Source organism: Rosa chinensis, chromosome 3 (assembly GCF_002994745.2).
Source record: "Rosa chinensis cultivar Old Blush chromosome 3, RchiOBHm-V2, whole genome shotgun sequence".
In the NCBI taxonomy this organism is placed as follows: domain Eukaryota; kingdom Viridiplantae; phylum Streptophyta; class Magnoliopsida; order Rosales; family Rosaceae; genus Rosa; species Rosa chinensis.
In genome coordinates, this window is record NC_037090.1 from 38,838,244 (window position 1) to 38,863,165 (window position 24,922).

The window sequence follows — 24,922 nt, forward strand, 5'->3', positions numbered from 1 at the left end:
TCTCCAGAAGAGCTGGGGGATCTCAACGTCGAGCAAAAGTAGTCCTTCCTGATTGCAAGACCTCTGGCACCACAACCCGCTACTCTGAATGACCTACGATGCTTTCTTAGGCGTGTTTGTGTTTTGGACAGAGTATTCATATTCCAGGAATACGCATACAATCATTTTGTTTTCGATCTCCTAGAGGATCGAAACAAGGTTTTGAGCGGTGAACCATGGCGGTTCAACCAAGCTCTAGTTGTCCTACAGGAATATGACGGCATTACATCTCTACACACTGTCCGACTGAACTCCCTCTATTTTTGGGCTCGTATAACCAATATCCGACCATTGTTTAAGGTACGTGACACCATTGAAGATGTTGCTTCTGTTACTAGGAAATTCATTGAACTGGATGAAAAACGTTTTGAGAATCTGGGCCAAGTATGAGTTAGGGTTTCACATGAAATCTCTAAGCATTTTTTTTTTCTCAAGAAAACCTTAAAGCTAGGCCTAAATGTGGAAACAAGGATTTATTTCTTCTTTGAGAACCTTGTAGGGTAATGCAATTTCTGAAGGAGATGGTTGTTCTGTGACTGATGGTAGAGTTGTGTTCAGTGGGATGAATAATACTGTTGATAAGAGGCTAGAGATTGCCGGTCCATCTTTCTGTTCACTACCAACAAGTTTGTGAACGGTGCTTTCAAGTTTTAAGGCATACAAACCCTAATCTTGCCTTCTGTTAGCGGGGCCTCGTTTGGTTCAAAAGACCATGTACATCGGTGGACGCAAGCCTACTGTGCTGCGTGAAAGAAAAAAAATGCGCTCAAATGCTAGTTGAGAGCATGTGCCTATTGAGAAATTTGCATCGGTTGAAGAATCTATGATAACCAAATGAGGCAGGCCAACTTCACTAGCCTCCTCTCCAAAGAAGCTGAAAATACTGTTGCCAGAACTGTTTAACAAATCGATGAAGCTGCCAGAGTTCACTAACAAGTTCTCTACTAAGTCTCTTAGCATGGTCGAGGCTCTAGGAAGCATTTTGGTGCCTAAGGAAGCTGTGCATGAGGAGAAAGCTTAACCAAAGAACAGAAGGGGAAGGCCACTTCTAAGAACAAAAATCCCCCAAATTAAAAGATGGTAGCTGAAGCACAAACTTTGCCAACATATCTTACAAAGCCTCTAAGCCCTAGTTTGAAGGGCAAGTACATATTTAAAATTTTTTTTTTATTTTTTTTTTTTTTTGTAATAAGTGAGCATTGAATGTTTTAACGAATGATGCTTTTTCATATATACCACTTTTGATAATTGCCCGTGTATGTTTATGGTAATAGAAATGTATGCAACATGCTACTCTGACTTAAGTTAATTGAGAAATTGTTGTGATTTGATTAAAAAATATATCGACCAAAAAGAAAAATGAAATCCAACTCAAAACCAATTGAGAACCGAGACTAGAGCCTTCTGCCTTCCGATCGATATCGAACGATACTTCATTTTCTCACAGGTAATCTGCAACTCTCCTAATTCTTATTTAGTAATTGTAAAGGCCCCAAAACGATGGCAAATAAAACCCAACTGAGCTCTAATCGGGTCATGGGCCTTGCCCCAGTTCCTTCTCTTTTGCTTTTGATTCTCTCTGGTTTTCCCAAGTAGCTCAAAAGCCCTAAACCTCTCGAGCCACTTGAGCAGCAACACCCAATCGCCTCAGGTACCATCTTCTCTTTCCCATCTGGGTTTTTCGCTTTTCGTATAATTCTGTGATTTGATCTTTCAATTCATGAAATTGAAATTGATGGTGAATTTGCATCAAATTTCGTTTTGGGTATTGAAATTTGCAGATACCGTGATTCTAGTTGTTCATGCTCTTGATTTCTGGTTCTAATGTATACTTTTAATATCGAAAGTTTCAATCTTGGATCGTTCTCTTCAGACTATGAAGGGTTCCATGTCTGCATTAGAATGATAAATAACCACTGAGCAATTTGAACTTGATTCTTCATTTGATAAATAAACAACTTTTGATTGTGAAGCTGCTGTTACTAGCCCAAGGGAAAATTTGGGCCAAAATCTGCCAAGTAGGGGTCTGTTCCTAAGCATTGTTCATTTGTTCATATCAACAGTCAAATGACGCTTTTGTCCAAGCTGTGAGATACAGGCGTAGCATCGACTGCCCATCTTTTCTTCTGCTATTTCGTTTCAGAGAGAGAGAGAGTCGAGCAGACAAGGTAGCCTTCGAAAAACCCTACCATCGATCGCTTATTTTGATTCGGGTTCAAATAGTTTTCCTTTGCTGCGGCTTTATCTTCAAATAGTTTTGAGAGATTTGATTGTGTGGGGAGCGGTGCTCTGTTTGGTTAGTGGCTAAATGAAGGAATAGGAAAAATGAAATCTTGATTATGGGTTTTGATTTAATTCTGATGATATGTAGTAGAGGAGACCAAGTTTGCTCCTTTTCCATGATAAACTTGGAGGATTGAACTCGCTTATTTGCTTTTGGTTGTCGAGCTACCAAACTGGCCTTTAGAATTTTGGGTTTTGATTATTTTGGAATTTTTTAATTCTATGATTGTTACCTGAAAAAGGAAATTATATCTTTCATTATTGTAAATTATTACCAATAACAAATCCCGTGGCAAAGTGTGGGTGCCATTCCTAGTATATACTGATGCTTCTCTGCTGTCGGTCGAAACTCCCACTCCCAGTCTCAAGACTCTCCCCGTCTTCCTCTGTCCCGAGCTTGATTCTGCCTTCCAGCCTTCCAGGCTCCAGCCGTGAGTCCCGGCAGTCCGCCTGAGCCACCTCCTCCGCCACCGAGCCACCTCCACTGCGAGTCTGCGTCTCTGCGACTCCTTCAATCCCTGAGTCTCTGGTAAACACCGTAAACTGATTAGTGGTTACCCATGCTGAATTGCTGATGATGTTTGATAATTGGGAATGGGTTGTCCAGATTCGTGATCTTTGGTGTTTAGGGTGAGGTCCAAACTTGATGATGTTTAATAATTGGGAATGGCCACGGGTTGTCCAGATTCGTGAATCGTGATGTTTGGTGTTTAGGGTGAGGTCGAAACTTGGTGATGTTTGGTGTTTAGGGAATGGGTTGTCCAGATTCGTTTGCTTATCGTGTTTGATTCAATTGATTGTTTGGTGATGATGTTTAAACTTGGTGATGTTTGGTGTTTAGGGAATGGGTTGTCCACTTGTCCAGATTCGTTTGCTTATCATGTTTGGTGATGATGTTTGGTGTTTAGGGAATGGGTTGTCCACTTGTCCAGATTCGTTTGCTTATCATGTTTGGTGATGATGTTTAAACTTTATGATCTTTTTTTTTTTTTTTTTTTTGGCAAGGGTTGTTGATGATGTTCATCATGTTTGATTTCATTTTGCTTAGGCCATTTAATGAGCCTCCCAGTTGTGCGCAAAATTTTTGTATGGATACAATTATCCCAACCCTCCGAGAATTCCTGGCTATGTCCCTGCTTGTTAAATGTGTAATCTTTTGCTGAATTTTTGTTAGAGGGAAGGCCGAGCCATTGGTACGTTAGTCTGTTAGTTTTTGGTTCTCTGTCGCTTGTTTATGTTTAATTGTGAATAGAATTTTCTAGGAAGATTCATTGCTTCCCTTCGCTTCGTCTAATTGCATTTGTCAATGGCCAGCAGTGCTGATTACTATCGACCACTGCCAACAGTTTTTCCGTTGTTATTACTACCAATCATCATTATCGTTTCCCATTTGTGTCTTTGGCTCCTAGGTTTAACCTATACATCTGTAATTGAACTATCGCGTGCTTGGTGTTATTCTAGTTTCAGTTAAACAATTACCGGTCATACAAGATTCTGTTTCTTTAGGGTCAGTTTTTTGATAGATTACTAGGAGTGAATCAGTATTTTGAGGGGTCAAGTTGTAAGTCAATTTGTATTTGATGAGGCAGTAGCTGCTTGGATAGAAAAGATTTACTTTCCTTAGAATTTTCTTTCAAATTCTGGGATTTTTATATATAAATTTGCTTTAATCATATTTGTTAACTATGATATAGTCTAATTTATTTTGAGGAAAAGCCAGAGAAAATGCCACTGGGGCTAATAATGGGGCTAGGAAGGGCATTTCGTCGAAAGCGAACGGCATCCCTTGACATTCTTTCCCCCAAACGAGCCCCAAGGAACTTTTACAAGGGGAAGAACTGCAAGCCCACTGGTTTCCACACCCGAAAAGGTTTGCTATCTTTCCATTTTGACAATGCTCTCATTTACTTTTCCAAGGATACATGTTTACCACTTGACATGTTTCCTAAATTGCTCAAAATTTTGCAGGTGGATATGTTGTGGTGCAGGACAAACTACCCAACTATGTAGTCCCTGATTTAGCTGACTTCAAGGTGGGTATATTTCTTTCCTTTTTTTTTTCTGAATCATATTTGGTGTGTGCATTCTGTTATCCATAAATTAGACCTTGATGCAATCTGTAGCACTGCTAAAACCCACTACTCCTGAATCATACAAGTACATACATGGTCGTTGTAAATCACTTTTTCCTTTGTTGCATGCAGCTCAAACCATATGTATCTCAGTGCCCCAAAGAGGTCAAGACTGCAGAGTCAGACGAATCAACTAAATAGGCAAATGAGTGGCAATTATCTGATCTTTCCTTTATTGTTGTAATAGAAAATTAAGCTAGTCATATTCATGGATTTTGTTTTAGTTTAGTTTTTTTTTTTTTTTTATCTTAACTGTACAAGATTAGTGGGTCTGATCAATGTAGACGTTCTTGCTTGGAGGTGTGAGCCTCGAGACTTTTCAAGTAATAAGCTTCCTTGGTTTAAGCATTGCTTGATATTTATTCAATTAGAAGATAACCGGACTCATTTGTACTGTAAAATGCTTGGTGTTTCTTTAGGAAATCCCTGATAGTCAGATAGTTCTGAATATTCAAAAAACTTCAGGACTGCTATAGTTCACTATTCCCTTCTGGTCGTGCTTGAAGCCATGTTTCTTTTGAGAAAGTATAAATTTGAGGAAAGGAATATAAAAAAAGAAAGCCTACGGACTATGATAGTCAACTTTTTGGTGTTGCTAGGTTCCGAAAATGGTGGTTTGGCATTGCATATGAGATTTTGTTTTCATGTCCTGATAACCCTTGAGCATAGATTCAAATTTGCTCACCACTTTTATTTTGTGGTGATATCACCACTCTATTAAAACTTGCTATGTCATATAAAATTAAGAAAAATTCTTAGGTTCACCCCTATGGTGAATGAGCATATTCACCCCATTGTTGATTAAAGCATAATAACTTTATAATTTTCTAATCCAACCATTCATGTTGTATAATATAATACAAAGATTAGCTTTGTAAAAAATCAATTAAATTGAAGACTTTTTAGTTATTCATTTCTATGAAATACATGGACGGTTCATCATAATAGTAGTAAGTGTTGTTAGAACCATCCATTTGTTTGATTCAATTAGATAATTAAACGATTTCTAATTCGATTGATTTTTTATAGAGATGATCTTTAAAGGCTAATTTAAGATATAGACCGTTGGATTATAAATTTATTAAATAAAAGTATGTTAATCGACAATAGGGATGAATATGCTCATTCACCCTAGGGGTGAACTTAAGAATTGTTCTAAAATTAATTAAACACTTAAAATATAATTTTTTAATAAAACATCATGATTAACTATAATTGTGTTTTATAACACATGACAATTTTGTATTGAGTGGTGGTATCACCACCAAAGTATTGGTGGTGAGCAAATTTGAATCCGAATTTTACTCATACTACAAGGAGTGTGAATAACACCACTGACAATTAAATGCCTGGAAAGCTTTGATCTATATTTATTTTTGGGTTCTATTTGAAGGAAAGAGAGTCCACACAGTCCTCCCCAACTACAACAAACATTCAATCGAAAAACAAAAATAAATACAAGAACTTACACATTCATTTTAAAATTCAACTATTTACAGTTGTTTGGGGAAATAGAGGAATGGGGTTAAAGAGGGAAACTTCAGCGCTTTTGTGCTTTCCTCCGCCTAGACTGTGTCTTCTGCCATTTCTTTTTCGGAACTAGTTTGCTCTTCGGTTTCAGCTTCAACTCAGGCGAGAACTTATAATTTGGATCTCTCATGCGCGCTTGTATATCCTTGAAGAACTGCATATTTAATTTCTTAGGCCCCCCATGCCTCAGCTCTGCATATTCTGGTCCTGAAACTATATTTTCAAATGCTCCTATTAGAATATCTAGGTCACTCATGACTTCCCATACATTAACATATCTCCCGTCTGGCCCTTTCTTCAACTTTTTCAATGCATTCTCAACTGCAATTTTCCTGGCTTGCTTTCCAGGTGAAAGCTCCTCTGGTTCTTGTTCTGCTTTTAATAATTCTGAGATTGTCCGGTACTTTGATGTTTCCTCAAATTCAAACAGCTTATCTATGTATTTGTCACTACTTTCATTTGGGTAGGCTTCAGTAGGAATATCATCATCATCATCACCTTCACTACCAGTCCACAGGGACTTCTCCTCATCACTTCCAGACCAAACACTTCTCAACTCATCACTATCATCGGCATCGATCAGGTCAGAGTGCTCCCTTGCCTGCTGTTTAGCTTTTTGGATCTCTTCTTCCAGATGACTCTTTTTATCCTTTCCATCATCTTTCTCATCTTCACTACCTGTCCATAAACAATCGTCTTCCTTAATTTCTTTCTTCCAGGCTTTCCTGAAATCCTTGTCACCAGGTTTTCCATTGCCAAAAAGATCATAATATTTACGATCACCACGAGCATATGATCGTGAAGCTACAACATGCAACAGTCACAGGTATCAGGCACATAAAGTCAAATGCATGTCGTATAAAGTTATCTCTTAAAATTTATTTATAGTTTTCAGCCAAGGAAGCTAAATTTTTTTCTTCAGCAAGGCACTTGGAGAAAAGCCCTACATATAGTTCAAAATTCCAACTACTTTTACAATAATTAAAATCCATCTGATCATGAAAGAAAATAATAGTTATAATTAATAGTTAAATTCATTAATAGTTATAATGAAACTAGAAATCTTGCTTTCATTGTTTCCTTATAAACAACTCAGGCTAATGGAATGAGTTGTCAAGCTAAAGGTCTGCCGATGACAGCAATCCGAAGTGCACACACTCAAGGAAGCCCAGCAAAAAAGATCAATTGTAAATCCAACAGCCCTTTTTTTGTATTGGAGACAGATCGAATCCATACAAAGAAGTTGACATGGAAATTTGACGGTTTTATGCAATATACTAAATATGAGAGGGAGCAAAACAGAAGGAAAAGAAGAAGAAGAAGACACTGACAGATAAGACCTTTTTGTAGATATATATACTGCATAGTTTTACCATGAATATGTATATCCAAATCAAAAACCAAATACTTTTAAACACATACAATATATATGTATTAACTTTGGAGTGTGGATCAACTTGTTGGGAGTTGTACAGGTGACACAAATAAGCATAGCATTGGTTTCAAGAAATGGAAGCTAACCTTGAAAACTTGGAGACAACCCACAGGGACCTGTTGAAGTTGTTAAAGCAGAATCAGATGGGTATTCTAATCTGAAAGAGGAAACAGAGAGAAACAGTTACTTGAGAAGTTAAAAGGATTAAGCAACGACAATCTATAATTGGAAAAGACCCAGTGTGACCTTGGAAGCAGCAGTGAAGGCTGCATTTGGGGTTTTGGGAGTTTGCAAAGACAAGAAGAATTGAGGGAAATAAAGGAACGGAGCCTCCGAGCCATTCGCTTTCTGAAAATTGCAGATCTGATGACGATGGAGAACTGGAGAGGGCGGTAGCAAGTGCAAGGAAGCAACGTGGTGGTCTGGAGGAAGGAACAAGAGAATTCGATAAGCAACAATTTCTGAGAGCTATACGGGAAACAACGATAGAGGTTTAGGGGCGTGTTTTTTCTTTTTCGATTACAAAGTGATGTTTAGGGGGGTTAGGAACCCCTGGCCGGTTAGATAACCCGCTTTGCTGCGGTTTTTTTTTGTTCGGGAAGTTATGTTTTACAATCCACATTTTTTTTGTAATTTAAATTTTAACTTTTTATGAGAAAATAGAGAGTGTAAATTACAAATTAGAGAGTGCGGATTTCACTGCTTTTGTTATTGATGGAACTATACTGAATAGATAAACGATATTGTCCAAAAGTCTAGACCTATTTGACTCTTCATATGGAAACCTCCAAATTCTGGATGGATAGTGCTACTTATTAGAAGTAGATAAAGAATTTAGGCATCAAGTAATTGTTTTACAATAAGTGGTATCATGTGAAACAAATAAAGAGTGTATAAAAATCATATATGTAAAGCCTTAATAAAATTGATAAAACTAAAATAAAAGAATCATCAAAGTGAGTTATTCCAACTAGTTGTACTCCGTCTCTCTGACATTTTTCATTTAGTGGCCGCCTAGTGAGTACTATTGGCGAACTAGTAGTGGTCGTCTGATGAGTGCTACTAGTGACATGATCCTAGTGGCCGTCTGGTGAGTGCTACTAGTGACATGATCCTAATAGCCGTCTGGTGAGAGGTACATTGAAGTATTAGTCATTCAATTTGTGTTATTGATTCCCGATTTAAAACAAATTATCTTTAGGAGCGGTATTGAGTTTGTATCGTAATATGATTGAGATCCAAGGGCTGTGATCCATTAAGTTTCTAGTTGGAAGTCGGTTGTTATTATGAGAAGCAGGTCAGCTTGGGAAGATTGAGGTTGGATTATGATAAATGATACAGGTACATCGTAGAACACTAACACCAACAGTCTAGCATCTAGCCACCTTACATGGGAAATTCAACTATACAATAGTTTACTGATTATACCAATCAAGTTGGTTACGTAAAATTGTGTCACAGTAAAGTCTGAAGCCTAAACCTAATGAGGCTTCACTCAAACTTGGGTCATCCAGCATCTGAACAACAGGGGCAAACTGCGAGTGTTGAATGTTAACATTTAGAATCTTGGTACTTCAGTCGAACTTGGGTCATCCAACATCACAACAACAGGAGCAAACTGCAAATTCTGACGTCAGGGACTGAAAGAGGAAGAAATGGGAAAATGCACATAGATTTTAACTTTAATACAAACGAACGCTGACCTCATCATCCTCTTCAAAATGTATCCCATCAACTGCACTGTTCTGCTCGAATTGCCATCCAAAATTGCTTTCCAGCAACGCCTTGAGTTTCCTTGTCTTTCAGAATAAGAGCAAAGTATTTAGTCAAATAGAGACGAGCACTTAAAATAACACAAATTTGAAGTCACTCTCATCAAATAAATCTCAACAGAGGACCAAGTTTGATATTATGCAGCATGCCATATGAAGCCACTCAGTTCGTGCTCTTCATGATGAAAGAACCAACTGATTATACAAAGAAAAGAAAGGGAAAAAAAAAAAATGACTGGCTGAAAAATATTGAGAATCTGAGACCACATGGAAGCACAAAGATGAGCAATCATAATCTCTAAACCAAATACAAAACATGAGACTTAACAAGTAGTTCTCATGCACATAACAATGGCATTGCCATACGAACAAACTGTTGCAGTAGCAATCAAGTCAGGGTATATATAAAAGGGAGGAAGATATGCAAACAAACCACACTAATTTCAAATGTCCAGACAGTTCCCCTGCTGATGCATGATAGAGAAAAATATAAAAGGGAGGAAGAGAAGAATAAGTGATGGAAAGGATAATGCCAGGATTGGTAGAACAAGGGGTGAAGAAAATAACAACGCGAAGCTCAGTAAGATACAGTGCCCCAAAAGCACACCTATGTAATAAGACCACAATATAATAAAATCACTTCTGTAGGCAAAAACTGAACTACCTTATAATCATCTTACACCATATGTTCAAATCCAGAAACAAACGATTCTGTGTGAGTGAATATGCTTATCATGACAGATCGAATGACAATTGAAATTTTGAATAAACTATAAGCTGAAAACAAGGTCATAGATTAATAACAAGAGAATCCGTATCTCCTTTTTTGCCGGAGAGAATAAAATTTTCACGAAAAACCCAAGCTTTGAGTGCATACCCATGACAGAAGATCTCCGTCAACAATTGAGGCATCTTGCAGCAGTAAAAAGAATTCCTGCAATCCCATTCATAAGTTAGTCATTAGGTTGTAATACTTCAAAACTTCCTTACCGGACATGGCTACATAATGCATTTTTGTTTATTTTATTTCTCTTTAGAAAAATGAACCAAATGGTAGCAAAGTTGACAGATAAAACTGAATCAACTTGATAGATATACCAACTGTAGGCGTAATAGTTAAAAAGAATGACAACAGCAGAACCAAGCACAAAAACGATGAAGTGACCTCATTACCTTAAAAAGATGATACAAAAAGCTGTCAGCAGAGAACCATGAATCATCTAACAAGGCTGATGCACCAATTGCATCTGTGCAATCTTTCTTAAGCGCATGTTTCAGTTGATAGTAGATGACTTTAATGAACTGTGATATTTCCATCAAAAGCTAATTATGAGAGCGCATAAAGAAGGGGTAGGATGAAAGCTAATTCTGTTATGTGTAGTTTACAGGAATTAAAATGAGATGAAATTAAAACTTCCACAACATGCTATCTTATCTGGAAGCAACAAAAAATTATAATGTTTTATTTTACTTTTACAAGAAAAGAAAAGATTTGATAAGAAAATATATGAGAATAGCGAACTCCTACTAAAAAACATGTGGAACCATAATCTACCAACTGCTAAAAACATCACAAGAACTGCGATAATGCATCACTAACTACAAAATATTGTCCCCTCTCCTTCGTAAGAACTTCTGTGGTAATGCGTCACTAAGTACTATATTGTCCACTTTCCTTAATCCTTATGCCCTCCCCTACAGAAACTTAACTTATAAACTACACTAAGTCCCATTCCACGTCAAAATGTATCATGCAATCCCAACCTTTTTGTTTCTTTGTCCTTGCCTCGCCAACAACTTCGTCAGTTATCAGTACTTTAGGACAGTTAAATTGTCTTTCTGCAATCGTGTATCTCCTAATCTTAATTCAGAAGGGCAACACCATCAGCAACATTATATATGCACAAGAAATCTAACTTATGGCCTCAAATCATTAGCACGCTCCAAATCTTTTCATACGAGGCAGATAGTGGTCCAATTTGTATTATTACATTTATCACCATTCTTTTGAAACCAACTGACTTCCATCCTGTTCATGATATCCCAGTTGTTGAACAAATTCAGTGAGAAACCAATAGGCCCAAAAGCTTTAGCTTCAATTTATGCCTTCCAAAAAAAAGAGTCCGCTTGTCCACTCCAAACGACTTCTCGGCCTACCCCCATGGATATGGCTCCAATCCACAACCTCCACCCTATGCTTGATATTGTATCATAAGTTTTGGGGGAAAAAAAAAACTATCATTTTTATTGAATCAACCTTTCCACCACCAAAAACTTCACCTATCTCAAACCTATTCATTGTGCCTGGTCTTGTTTAAAATGCTACCCAGTGAGACAAGGTGGCTGCCATTTCTGTCAGATCTTTTCATGAAATGTACCAGAGAAAAACTTAACGTAATTGAGCATATAAAAGAAAATAAATAAAACGAGTAGAGAAACTGAAAAGGTAGAATGTATTCCCAACGATGCTAAAATCAATCCAGCCAGATGAGAATTTTCTAATGACATCCCAAAAAAGGAGACACCTCTGTAGATTACCTTTACAAATAGCCGACTCCTTGTATGGAAAGGCTGCATTAAAGATATAACAGAATTGTCAGATACTTAAACCTAGAAGTCATCATGTGAACCTGGTTAGATATAATGTAGTGTATTGAATCCATATGATATAAGAATCAGCAGGGAAAATTATGCTAGTCTCAGAACACTTCTTTCTTTTTTCAGTTAAACAATATCTGCGAATAACATTGGTACGCATGTATAATTTAACTTCAATGGAGGCTTTTGTTAAGGAAGTGATAAAATGAACATACAACAGAACTACAGAAGGCTAAAAGAAAACAGTTGGAGTTTAAGAACAAAGATACGTAAGTGCGAGTATTCCTTTGGTTGGCCTACTTTATTCTCTTGCTGAAACCAAACCGCACCAATACTTGCTTAACATACGTTTCAAATTAATCAGAAATCCTGGGTTCCCAAGAAAATACAAACTCATAAAAGTTTGCTGAGAATAAGATACAGTGGGACCCACAACATGATTTATTTAGGAAAACCAAGATTAAAGCCTTTTTTTTTTTTTGGCCAATTGCCACTGGCCCTCCAATAGGTTATCTACTCCATCCTGTGAGGCAAGAGGGATATAAAAAAGAGTTCTAATTACATTAGCACTTTTTCTTGATTAGCCTTTCATCTTGACTTTGCATGTAACATGTAAAGTCATCCTTGTGGGCACAAGAGATAAATAAGAAGATATCTATTTGTTGCTGGAAAGTCCTCAGTATGAAGGAAAATGCTTTTGCTGCCTTATTCATGCAGTCATACTGAATGGAGCAAATCTATAGATAGAAATATCGAAATTGTAAAACAGTTGTACAGACCAAAAACTCATTTCTCATCTGAAGGAAAAAAGCCGTGGCCTGTTGGTTAGCTGGCCTAACTAACACTGGTTCAGGTCACAGGTTCATATCTCAACAACAACTCTTTTTCACTCTTAGGTGAGACTATGGGAAAATGCAAGCTTGTGAGGATAAGAATTTTGAGTTTGGAACTTTGAATTATGCAACTTAACTTTATTATCTTGTAACTTGTAAGACTTTATCTTCTCCTAAAGAACAAGTAATCTCTTGTGAACATAGGTTTGGCAAAATACATAAGTCTTCTGCACCACTCGTCTTTCTTGCCTATTTATCCTAAAGAACCGGCCCTATCTTTTATGTTGGTCTGCATCACTGAATTGAAAGACGAGTAAAGTGAAACGTGGAAATTAAACCAATACTTACAGCTTCAGTACATCCAAATAAAAGATTGACCAAAGACTTCCACTGCAGAAATGCTTCAAGTGATTGTCCCATCTGCATATGTTTAAATATATTAACAATATGATAACAGTAAGCAACAGAAACAATGTACGAGTATGCGTTCTGCACTTGCCAAAAATGCAATGAAGGCAAATTGCAGCTCCCCAAGAAGCATGTCCTCAGAACCATTATATTCCTTTTGTAGTACACTTTCTAACAATTGTGTCTGAAACAATCAGTAATAGTCAGACCAGGAAAAGATGGGAGAAAGATTAGTGAAAGAAAAAATGGATAAACAAGCTTAACAGAAAAATGAACAAAAAAAGAAATCAATGATAATACTAGAGAAAGGGGGGGACCTTGTCAAGATTCAAAGACGTAAGCTGCTGGACATCGATTCCTTTATGTTTGATAACATGTGGAATTGATGTGTAGTAGCATCCTCTAGCATTCGACGTGTCACTGGATGTTGAGAACGTACTAGCCTTCAACTGCTCATCTAGAGCATTCTCCTTGGCTGTTTTAGGAGTGAATTTGTGCAGGGAAGATTCAGAAGCAACAGTAATTTCTCCTCCAATGGGTTCTATACAGCACCAATCATTTAAAAATTTAAAAGTTGGGTCAACAAAGAGTGCAATACATGCAACACGTCAGGATATATTTCACACACATTGCACTGAAATTTAAAGAGTAATAGAAGCTCCTTGTCTGTACAATCATCACAAAAGTCATTGATTATTACTTAATTAGCACTCAATAAAATAAATTAAGCTGTAATGAAATCTGAAAGTGTGTTTAAAACCAGGCCACTAATGGGCAAAAGTCAATCAGATCCATAATTTGTAGTCACCTGACTAATTTTTTATCAGAAACATTTCTTCTAACAAAGACAAATCAATGCATAGAATAGTTGTCCATCTAAGAGAACCACCAATCCAGATGAACAAACTATGGGGAGGCTCTCCAAAATACCCGCAGAACAAAGTCCACAAAGATGTCAAAACTCCACTCTTTCCCAAAAAAAAAAAATTAAATAAAAATAGCCACCTCCTCCCCTCTGATGTTTAAAAGTTATTTGGTTCCATCAAAACAAGATCAGTAACCACTGAGAATGCACAACACCAAAGAGCGATGCTAACCTTATTAGTACCAACTCCAAGTAACCTCCCAAAAATTTAAGAGGTGAAAGGGCATTGCATAAAGATATTATCTACACTCTCAGCAGCACTACAGCACAACGTACAAGCAAGCATTTCTTTATTTTCTCAAGAATGTTCTAATACCACCAACCAAACAAAAATTTGCACCTCGCTCTGCACACCAACCTTCAAACACTATCTCTATGCTCCATTCGACCAAGTATTCTCCAATCCAGCAGTAATCTGTCTCAGTTTTATTTTTAGCAAGCTCAGACGTGTTGATATCTACTTTCCAAATGAAAACGGAGTGGTTTAGATTAATTGTTGATAATTAGGCAAATAGCCTAGATCAAGTCTGTTACCTAAATGAAGGTCTGACTGTTTTTCAGCTCAACTCAAGGTTAATAATTAAAGTGGATTTATGTCTCTATGTCCTATATATAAACACCCTTGCATACTCTGCTGGTGTAACAAAAAAAGAAAAAAAGAAAAAAGAAAATTCCATACATCACTTCTAAATTGTTCTTGTAATATAGTATCAGAGCTCTGGTTCAAGTGTTCCTTGGATTGAAACATCCATCTTCCATCGCCCAGTTACATTGTTAAACAACAAAACCTTTGTATTGTATTTATATATCTCTGCCTCTCCATGTGCAGGATGCGGCTGCAGATAAGGAGATTGAAACTTGACATATATTGTTGGCGCATCCCTAACAGTTAGGTGCTTATGTGTTTTTTATTTATTTATTTATTTATTTTTTCACAACACAACCAAGAAATATGCTCAGGAAACCTATTCTAGCCACAGAAAAGAATACTCCATTTCTCTTTACGAAAAAGAGAAAAACAAAATAGTTACACCACAAATAACTTTACTCTAGCTAACATGTATATTCCTTCAAGTATCCTATCTCAGATGTCATGTTAATACTCAACTTTCCTCTTGGTTTACATACCAGTCAAAATCTTGTCTCCGCTCTCATCGACGATCTCATATTGCTCTTCTGTATCATTTGTATATTTTCTGAGATCTATTTGGACCAAGCTAGAAATTGTTGATATAGTTTCTAGCTAGAGGTGGAGTAGGAGGATATAAGCTGATTGTGGTTCGCTTGGGTTTATGATTAATTATTAGGCCTTGGGATTAAAATCTAGTCTCTTAGAATGGTCTTGAATAATTAGATTTTAAGAAGAACGTCTAATGAAATTTAGCTTAGGGGTAAATACTGAGTAATGTAGTAACAAAACTTGAATCCAGAATCACTCACAACAAGACTTGCTGAAACAACTTGTGCAGAAGATATAAAGCACAGAGCAATGCAGTAACAGATGACGATGAAAATATCCACAGTAATTACAAATAATGAATAGAGAGTGAGATTAAGGTTGTGAATGATGCATACCGAGCCGTTCGATGGTGCTCTTTGTAATGTAACTAGACAATCGTTTCCAATCTCCATACTGGCTCAGATTATAAGGACCGAGATATCTGTCAAACTCCCAACTCCTAACAGCTCGGCAATATCTCTCTTCCTTAATGAACAAAATATGATAAGAGACAACAAAAAAAAGATCAAATTGAAAGAGTGAAGCAGTTTATTCGAGATTGAATTTACAAAACCCCGCGTATGGTGTGAAAACAAAGAAATCAAAATAAATACAAACCTCCTCTTGTGGTAGTTTGACTAATCTCTCCTCTTGTTGATCCCACTTGCGTACAATTACCTGAGAAAAAGCTCAAATGCTTTGATACCATGGTAAAACTTGAAAAGAAAAGCTGACATGGTCACTGACCTCAGATGGTGCGGAACAAACGAAAAAGCCGGTAATAGGTGAGAAATCCTTTCCGTCTCTTTGAGCAAGCACTCACATAATAGCAAAGGATTTAGAATTGGAGCGAGCAAAAACAAATGAGGAGGAGGATATACAGTGAAGAGAGCAAAGAGTGAGTACCTGGTGGAAGAGGAGTAGTAGAGGAAATGAGGACCGGGAGGGATCATCTTGATGCCTTTAAAGGCGGGGCCGACAGAAAGCATGTGAGTATCGATGCCGATGAGGGTGTGTTGAGGAACGTCCAGCAGCAGAAGCGTCGAGCCCTGCTTCGCAAGCTCCACCGCCGTTTCCGCATCCATTATTCCCTTTTCTCTATTTTACCAATTCACTTCACCACTACTATAGTCAATAGCCAAACCCAACACAGAGAGACAGAGCGCGCTTCAGGAAGCGGTGCTCTAGAGAGTGTTTCTTCTGGTCTCCACTCCAGAAGCCTCTTCTCTTCTCTTCTCTTTTGAGTTCTGACGATATATAATGAATTTTTCGAAAAATGAAAAAAGGGCTAATTTTGGAACTCCAACCGTGGGAGCCCCAATGAGGCCGCATAGAAACATTTATTGTGACCCTTTATTTTTCAATCACATTTCTGTAAATTAATGGTTAGATGTTTAGAAATTAATATGTTAATTATTTATGTAATTTTTCAATTAAATTGAAAATAGTGAAGGCATTTATAACTGTGATTTATTAGTTATGAACATGAATAACAATTTTTAGAAGAAAATTTTCAATTTGATCATTTTATATCGTGAAGGCATTCATAACTGTGATTTCATCTTGTTCACTTTCATGATGTTAATTTTTAGAAGAAAATTTTCAGAAGTGATATACTCATGCATAAATAAGCATCTAACGGTTGATTTATCATAATATAATGAAAAAGTGGATTTCCCAATTTTAACTAGTACTCACTAGAATGGCCCTTTATTTTTTGTTTTTTGAAAGGGGTTTGGAACTCAGCCTACCTGAGAGGCTTAGCCCCACAGATGTAAGAAGTTTAATAAAAGAAGTTTTGTACAGCTATTTGAAAAAAAAAAATGAAAAAAAAGTGAAGGCCGCTTTGTAATGATAATCCACAATATCGTGACCAGCCTGCATCTTTGCACCTAGAGACTGCAATAAGGTCGACATTGTTTAGAGGCACAATTTGCAACGACGAACCAAAGTTCAACGGTTCAAGTACTTGGTACAACAATTTTTCCTCTTGGATAGATTTTTGAATTAAGGCAGACATTGTCCCTAACGTTGCTCTAATAGGATGATTTTTCATCATCATGTACTTTATAATCCCATTCGATAAATCTAAAAACATAGTGTTAAAATCATAAATTTCTGTTTCGAGGTGATAATCATTTTTTTCTTCAAAATAATAAGCACCGAGTTTTCTTTTTGATAAGAAAATACTATAACAAAAAAAAAACTAGATACAATTCCCTCTAAGCACTCTCTTCTCTTCATCATTAGAACACAAAAACGAGTGAGAATAGTATTTTGAAGAGAAAAAAGGGAATGTAAATATCGAAACCTTGAAGATTGTCAAAAACCTACCTACAAAATTCTATGCATTTTTCTACACAAGTAACCAGCTAAGCTAAGCAAGCAATTATATGTTTCTAACATTATATGAAGGTAATCTCCTTAAGAAATCTCACTCTTCCGAAACAAATTAGTTCTTCAGTTACAGCACCTCAAGTCATGCCAGAATGAACGTTAATCCATTTGAGAAATAACGGAGGTCGCATTCATTATGTAAGACCATGTCTGCAATCTATGATTTTGCACATAATAAGCATCTTTTGTAGCTTTATCTGAAGAAATTTAGCTATCCGTGGTATTATGACATATGGTGATCCATCAGAGCTGTAGTATTTTACCTCAGTTTATTATGCGTTGCATCATTAGGACACTTGATTGAATGGTAAAATTATAATATGCTGTACTCGCATAATTGTTAACTGAATACATTCAGCCCATAGGCTTATTGTTGGCAAAATTGTTATATTGTTAAAGTTGAATGAGAAGATTAGTAATAGGAGATTTTCAGTCCTCCATTTCTCTGCTACCGGAAAGAAGTCCATCCTTTGTTATATAGGACAAGTCCAGTCCTCCTTTATGTTGACCATGGAGATTTTCAGTCAGATTGGGTATACCAAATATGTAATGCGCATAGATTATAGAATAATATACATACTTAAAAGGGCTTGCCCATACTCAGGGATCGAGGGATGTAGCTTTGATATTCCATTCTACAAATATGTATTCAATAGGGCTAGGCAAAAGAAAAATTGAATCTGTAACATTGTAACCGAGTATGTCGCCTGGAAAAATATAACGGCCTACTGAACATTGTAGGCAGACCTCAAATGTTACGTTTAGCTTTTCAGTTCACGAAGCCTCACAATGCTTCCACTTTTCGCAACAGCTTATGCATGGATACCAAATTGGTAAATCGCGATTAGACATACAGTAGCACAAGGATTCCAAAACACATCACTCGGCACATTACATTTTTGATGTTCTAAACATGTCTAGAACCCATCCTACAGGAGAAATATTTCCACAAGAGCCTTCACAAATGTTGAGCTCTCCAATCCACTGCAAAATTCTCATCACTGTCACCATCACTAGATGACTCTTCATGACTGGGCTCCTCCTTGTCAAATTCCGAAGCTTTTCTACGCTTGGCAGCATTGGCAGCCTTCAACTCCATTCTCTTCTTTCTCATCAATTTCACTTTCTCTCTATATGTTCTGAACAAAAAAGGAGAACTTTGGTAAAAATTTACAGCAAACAACTCAGTTGTAAAAATGTTTAAAGCAGTTTGTAAACTCACTTTTGCTCTACAGATTCGGCCTCTTCTATCATTTCAGCAGCATCAATCTGCAGCCCAATTGTGGTAACAAAGTAATGATTAGAGCTCCATATGTATACAACCTCATAAATATAGGAACAAAAGAGAAGAAAAAATCTGAATCAGCAGTGCAAGGATATATAGGCATCACCTCCTCTTCTTCTAAACGATTGTCAACCTCCTTCAAGTCCTCTTGGATCAACTTCTCAAATTCTTTGTACTCATCTCTACCCAAAATTCAAGATATATAAAAACTTAGATTGTGTTCCTTGTTAATCTTCAATGGAAGGAAAGAAAGAAAAAAAAAAAAAAAGAGGTAACATTGAGAAATAAACACTCCAAAAAGTGCCCAATAGACCCATCTTAAATAATCCTCATAGCTTACAGTTCCTAATGAGGTTCATAAAAAACAAAAATTTTGGTCACTTAAAAAGCATATACATATTTAAGTGTCATCTTGCTAGAAAAGAGTGATTATTATGGGTTTGTATGCTTGTTACCCTTTAGAATAAAGTCATATCTTGGAATCCCAAGTCCTTTTTAAGTTATGTTGTGCCCTTGAAGCTCTAATACCCAAACATGAAGGAAAAAAATATCACAGAAGACACTAACGATATGGCGAAGGGACAATAGTAGAGATTCTAGTTCTTAAAATTTTACATCGATATGTATTCTTTCCGAAATAAAATCAGAAACTAGATGGTCAACTTCTTTACTGAACTATGATATTACTCATGAGGTCGAACATGATAACAATATTCTCAGACGTAGACTCGAATAAAAAAAGAAACGATAAATTTCAATATCACTTGATGTTCCTAAATAAACCACACTTTGTTCCTCTCTCTCCAGTTGGACATGCATCAAGAACAAGGTGAACAGTTTAACCTTTTCACGATTATTAACATGAACAAGTTTATTGTAATAAAACTTCTGCATGACTGATATAGAATGCCATTTTGAACCTTAATGAGGAAAAACATACCAAAGCAGAAAAATGGAAACAGAGTTCCTTCAAGAACACAACACATTTAAAATATAGAAGTTGAGAAATTTGTATTCTTACTTGACATCTGGCTTGACAAGCTTTATTCCACGTGCAGATAAATCCGCTTCCTTGTTATCAAAGAAGCCTTCAGGAAGAGCTCCCTTCATTTGCTTAGCTTGTGGACTGGCAATCTGTGACATTGCCTGTGTAAGGTCCCCAGAAGGCTCAATACCTCTGTTCTGCATCTTTTTGTATGAATCAGTCTCCACTGATGTGTAAGAGTCCGTTCCTAAGATGATCTTACCATGTTAGAATACTACTAGATAGAAGTGGATTTTACTTGCATTAGTGACAGTTCAACCTAATTTTATTATGTTGGGAAAACTAGTAGATAAAATTAGCACAATGTCTGCACTTAAAATAAGAGAAACAGTCCCATCCTAAAATGACGGTGCAAACCTAAGTTTAACACAACGCCATCCAGGCAGAATTTAGATCCTCTAGTTAAATTCTCTATGTTGAAATTTTAATCACACTTTACTAGTTCAACTCTTTATTTGGTTATCATTTGCTAAAAATCACAAAACAATCCTCAATATCAATTCCATCATAAGAAAAGTAGCAGCATATAAAACTATGCAGGGCTGAGGGGATAAGTTCAACTTTTTATTTGTTTATCATTTGCTAAAAACCACAAAACAATCCTCAATATCAATTTCATCATAAGAAAAGTAGCAGCATATAAAACTATGCAGGGCTGAGGGGATAAGTTCAACTTTTTATTTGTTTATCATTTGCTAAAAACCACAAAACAATCCTCAATATCAATTTCATCATAAGAAAAGTAGCAGCATATAAAACTATGCAGGGCTGAGGGGATATAATTTCTTATAGGCAACCACGTATAAACCAAACAGCTTTAAAAAATAAAAAATAACAAGAAATAAATAATACAACCATAATACTCTAGGTAACCAAATTTATAACTAAAAAATAAAAGAGAAGGCTACATCCGTTTTCAATTTGGACAGCTATGCGTCCTCTATTTAAGCTTGTTATAAGAAATGAAAACAATATGAATATCCTCTGTACTGGCTGAAATTTTGTCCTTGGGCTATTAAAGTAAGCCAAGGGATGGAAGTATAGTAATCAAGAAAAAACAGCATGTTCTCACCAGTACTTCGCTTTTGTGGCTGGTTATCAAAAAAACCCGGAGGAAGCCCAGAAGACGTCTGAGGTCTAAGCAACTCGGGCGAGCGCTCAGGTTTAGGGTCCTCCAACTCCAAAGAATTCCCATGGTTAGGTTTAGACAATTCTGAACGGGCTTCAGTGGTTGTACTGTTTATTCGTTTTAGTCCACCTGCTGCAGCTCTGAGGTTAATTATTGCCTATTGCAAAAGAAGAAACCCATAAGTAGTGGATCCTCAGCTAGTTAAATTCAAGATAGAGGCACTGCCTCCACAATTATGCCATACATGATCAACAGAAGAAATATTTGAAAAAAAAAAAAGAAGCAATTATATGTTTTTAACATTATATGAAGGTAATCTCTTTAATAAATCTCACTCTTCCGAAAGAAATAAGTTCTTCAGTTACAGCACCTGCTTCCTCCCCCCCTAAAACGAATTTTACAGTATTGTAGTCTTTTTCCTTCAGTCACAAATGAAGGTGTAAAACGATAAGTCGAAAACAATGACAAGTTACTTGTGAACTTCTATGTAAGTGTCCCATGCCAGAGAAAACTCATCACCGAGAATGTTAGACTCTTGCACCTGAACTAACTCGTGCGTCAGATATATCCAACAAGAACACTACGACACTCTAATGTGCCCTCTTATGGTCCTACAGGAAGTAGGCCCATAATGATATACTGGCCAACTACCAAATCCGCAAATCAAAATATGGGAAAGGCACATGGTTGAAACTCTGATAACATGAGGTGAGTTAAGCATGAAAGGGTAACAAGTTTGACACTAGACAGGGGCTTGAGAAGACCCACATTACCTACTAGTCTCTGCAACAAAATTGCAACTTTCTAATGAAGTATTGCTGGTTGAGGGATCTATATAGTTTGGCGAATGCCTCTTCTTTCATCCGTAGGTCCCTAATTAGTATAGCAATGCATATGACAGCCCCGTGGTAAAGCCACCTAATTCCCTCCTAGACAAGTGTCCCATTGGTTGTTGAACAAGAATAAGAAGAAATTGCATCAGCTTTACTTGTAACATAAACCAAATACAAGTTGCTGAACATGAGACTCCCAATCCAAATTAGTATACAAAAAGCAAAGGACAGTATCGGGGAAAAAAAAAAAAAAATCTGTATTACCCACATTCACAAGATGGTATTGGCCTATGCTACTGAACAACAAGAATCAGGAAAAATTTAAGATGTCAATGGAAAATATGATATTTCAAAGTAACAAGCTGTTTCTTTGATATCACCTCTTTATGTTTACGAGAGAGTTGATGTGCGTCCCAAACGGATTCAGATTTCAAAACAACGTCACAAATCTTGCATACAGGCTGGTCAGAATCATTATACCTACATGTATCACGGGAAAGGACAAAAATGAAGTCAGGAACTGTTAGTTACTGCAATCAGCTTCATCAAAAAAAAAAAAACACAACAAGACATCTGAACTACCGAAAATGAAAATTTCGAAACGGAAGACAGAGCAAAAGTGACATTCACAACATGAAGGGTAGCAGAGAAACAAAGATTAACATCAACTCCTTGAGTATTCACCATATTCTTATGTCATTACAATTTGTAACTGACTGCTTCCTATCAGGCCCTAGCTTTCATAATACGGTTACTCGGAATTGGACCTAACAAAGTTTATTTACCAGTTAGCAGTTACAAGTTACTACTCTTGAGAGCACGGTTTTCGAAAATATCAATCAATTACAGAACTCCAGCATTGGTTTCCATAGGAACAAAATGTTGGGTAATGCTTGATAGAAGCTAGAAAGCTAAAAAGAATGGGGATGCGGGAACTGACCGTACGAGGGGACAGTTTAAGCGCTTTTCCTTCTTCTGGGCATTCAATTTGGCACGAAACAGCGCCTTGTTCTTGGCTTTAGCATCCATTCGATTCGCTCTCTACCATAAATAAGTTTGAGACTTTAGAGAGAGAGAGAGAGAGAGAGAGAGAGATCAGAAATCAAATCCAGACAAGAATTCAGATATCTCTTACCTAAATCGCTCGCTGAGATTAAAATCAGACCTGGGTCTGGTCTCTTACAATTCAGCAAATCAAAACCTTCACTCTACACCAGGGGCAGAATACAGGAATAATCCTATTTACACAATATAATTCCTTCCGAGGGTAAACCGGTCAGTAAATTACATACAACATATTCTGAATTTTTTTTTTTTTTTTTGGAATTTTGACTATTTAGTATTTACCTTAATTTTAGAGACTTTTTTCCCTTTACACCACCAACTTCTATTTTGCCCTCACCTCTTTGTTACATAGAGAGAGACAGACGCATGAGACTTCGCGGGAGTCCGATCACCGGTAGCCGAAATCCGATCATCGGTCGCCAGTAGCCGGATTTCTCTGAAAATTTAGCCAGAGGTTGTCGGAGATCTCATACGTCACCAAGAGGTTTATTACCTCCTAATAAACCTTTATTGCCCCCCAATAGACGTTTATTGGAAGATAATAAAAGTTTATGAAACCTTGCCGGAGATCCCCAAAGAGGTCGTTGAAGATCTCATAGGGGGGCTAGAGAGGTTTATTGCCCCCAATAAACCTTTCAGTCGCTGGAATGGGAACTAATATCCCTCAAATTAGATAAATAAAAATTTGATTAAGAAAAAAAACAAGGAGACTACATCTGTAATGACCTAAATTTTTGTGTTATTTTCTTGTATTTTACATGAAACTAATAAATGTTCCAGTTGGTACTTTGATGCCTTGTTCTTATGCTTATCGAGAACTAGAAATTATTTCGGACAATTATTCACTCGAAATGCTTCAATTTAAGGGTTGACTTTTTATACGTTAGGATTCTGTGAAAATTTCATGCAAAAAAAACGTAGAGCGCGTCGATACGAGTTCGGTGGACATGCGGAATACGAAAATCAGAGTTCGTACAAAGAAGTTATGGTCAATAGAAAAGGTTTTCATTTTTGTATAAAGGGAAAATTTTCAGAAAAATTGCCAAAAACCCTAGTTTCCGAAAATAGAAACCCGGGCTCCATTTTCTCTCTCCACGCGACGCCCAAACCCGATTTATTATTACGGCAAGTTCTCCTCCTTCTGGCCACCACCGCGCCACTGGTCCCAATAGCTTCGTCTCTCCTCCCTCTTCAAGTCTGTGGCAGATTTGTGGCACGATTTGGGCTGTAGAAGGCGCAACAAAGCGAAGAAAGGTGGTGGTGGCGCTGCTTCGGGGTCACGTCAGAACTCACTATTCCAGCCACCTCTGGCGCCAATTCTTGGGGGATTTTCAAGCCCAGGAGATGTACATGATTCCCACCAAGCGGCTTGAAGCGATTTGAAGTGTGGTGGTCGAATCGAGGATTTGAAATTCTAGGGCTTCATTGATTTCTTGGATGTTGGAGGTAAATTTCGGCCAAATGGATTTGATTCAGACTTTGTGCTAGTTGTGAAAGTTATTACACATGTTGAGATGAACATTTTGGCATAGGTTTCATGACCCAATTTGGGGGTTACTGACGGCGCGTGGAGCCCACGCTCAGCCACTACCGGCGGTGCGTGGCGGCTCTTCCGGCTAGGTTTTTGGGTTCTGTTTTCATGGTTGTCACTTAGTTGTCAAACGAGCTTGTTGATATATCTTGGGGTCATGTTGTGATTATTCGAAGCATGCTAGATTTACATAATTTCGGTCTTCTTGGTTTGCGATCCGTGAGGATCCGATAGTTGGATCATCTTATAATTTTAAGAAATTGATCCTGGAAGTGTTCTGAAAACCTTGGGAGGTCTTGGAGAAAGCTTTTTCTCGATTGAAGAAATCTTCAGTCTTGGGTTCATATGTAACCACTTTCGTTTTAAATTGTGTGCTAAGTTGAGACCTTATTTTACTTCGGTGATTGACAGAGTGTGTTCTGTACCTTATCTCGGCTGTAAGAGAAGACACAGCGGATTTAGA

At 37.1% G+C, this 24,922-nt stretch overlaps 4 protein-coding genes across 23 annotated transcripts; 1 reads left to right on the forward strand and 3 right to left on the reverse strand.

The window, feature by feature from the left end:
- Positions 1–1,315: 1,315 nt before the first annotated feature.
- Positions 1,316–4,855, forward strand: LOC121048847 (39S ribosomal protein L41-A, mitochondrial-like). 17 transcript variants are annotated; one of them, XM_024331642.2, is made up of 7 exons: positions 1,317–1,486; positions 1,592–1,690; positions 2,013–2,207; positions 2,685–2,851; positions 4,039–4,192; positions 4,291–4,355; positions 4,527–4,855. In XM_024331642.2, exons 5-7 carry the CDS (start codon positions 4,048–4,050, stop codon positions 4,593–4,595), a joined length of 279 nt encoding a protein of 92 aa, XP_024187410.1. In that variant the 5' UTR covers positions 1,317–1,486; positions 1,592–1,690; positions 2,013–2,207; positions 2,685–2,851; positions 4,039–4,047; the 3' UTR covers positions 4,596–4,855. The 17 variants fall into 17 exon arrangements, with proteins under 17 accessions (XP_040372012.1, XP_024187410.1, XP_040372011.1 ...); XM_040516077.1 differs by having other exon boundaries at positions 4,043–4,192; XM_024331640.2 differs by having other exon boundaries at positions 1,322–1,486; positions 4,017–4,192.
- Positions 4,856–5,792: 937 nt separating this feature from the next.
- On the reverse strand, positions 5,793–7,982 carry LOC112192908 (nucleolin). Its single transcript, XM_024332829.2, has 3 exons — positions 7,666–7,982; positions 7,506–7,576; positions 5,793–6,788 (listed from the first exon to the last, which is right to left on the reverse strand). Exons 1-3 carry the CDS (start codon positions 7,758–7,760, stop codon positions 5,995–5,997), a joined length of 960 nt encoding a protein of 319 aa, XP_024188597.1. The 5' UTR covers positions 7,761–7,982; the 3' UTR covers positions 5,793–5,994.
- A 737-nt stretch (positions 7,983–8,719) lies between these two features.
- Positions 8,720–16,435, reverse strand: LOC112195192 (protein AAR2 homolog). 4 transcript variants are annotated; one of them, XM_040516804.1, is made up of 12 exons: positions 16,081–16,435; positions 15,922–15,979; positions 15,793–15,852; positions 15,531–15,660; positions 13,348–13,571; positions 13,122–13,214; positions 12,971–13,042; positions 11,730–11,762; positions 10,365–10,493; positions 10,069–10,125; positions 9,123–9,213; positions 8,720–9,037 (listed from the first exon to the last, which is right to left on the reverse strand). In XM_040516804.1, exons 1-11 carry the CDS (start codon positions 16,257–16,259, stop codon positions 9,151–9,153), a joined length of 1,098 nt encoding a protein of 365 aa, XP_040372738.1. In that variant the 5' UTR covers positions 16,260–16,435; the 3' UTR covers positions 8,720–9,037; positions 9,123–9,150. The 4 variants fall into 4 exon arrangements, with proteins under 4 accessions (XP_040372738.1, XP_024191331.1, XP_040372740.1 ...); XM_024335563.2 differs by having other exon boundaries at positions 9,123–9,218; positions 16,081–16,430; XM_040516806.1 differs by having other exon boundaries at positions 9,123–9,218; positions 15,531–15,656; positions 15,793–15,992; positions 16,081–16,193.
- Positions 16,436–18,178: 1,743 nt separating this feature from the next.
- On the reverse strand, positions 18,179–23,110 carry LOC112195339 (zinc finger protein 830). The gene is made up of 8 exons (XM_024335757.2): positions 22,999–23,110; positions 22,804–22,904; positions 22,244–22,343; positions 20,974–21,187; positions 19,878–20,088; positions 18,963–19,038; positions 18,794–18,840; positions 18,179–18,710 (listed from the first exon to the last, which is right to left on the reverse strand). The coding sequence occupies exons 2-8, from the start codon at positions 22,890–22,892 to the stop codon at positions 18,530–18,532; spliced, it is 918 nt and encodes a 305-aa protein (XP_024191525.1). The 5' UTR covers positions 22,893–22,904; positions 22,999–23,110; the 3' UTR covers positions 18,179–18,529.
- Between the last annotated feature and the right edge of the window lie 1,812 nt (positions 23,111–24,922).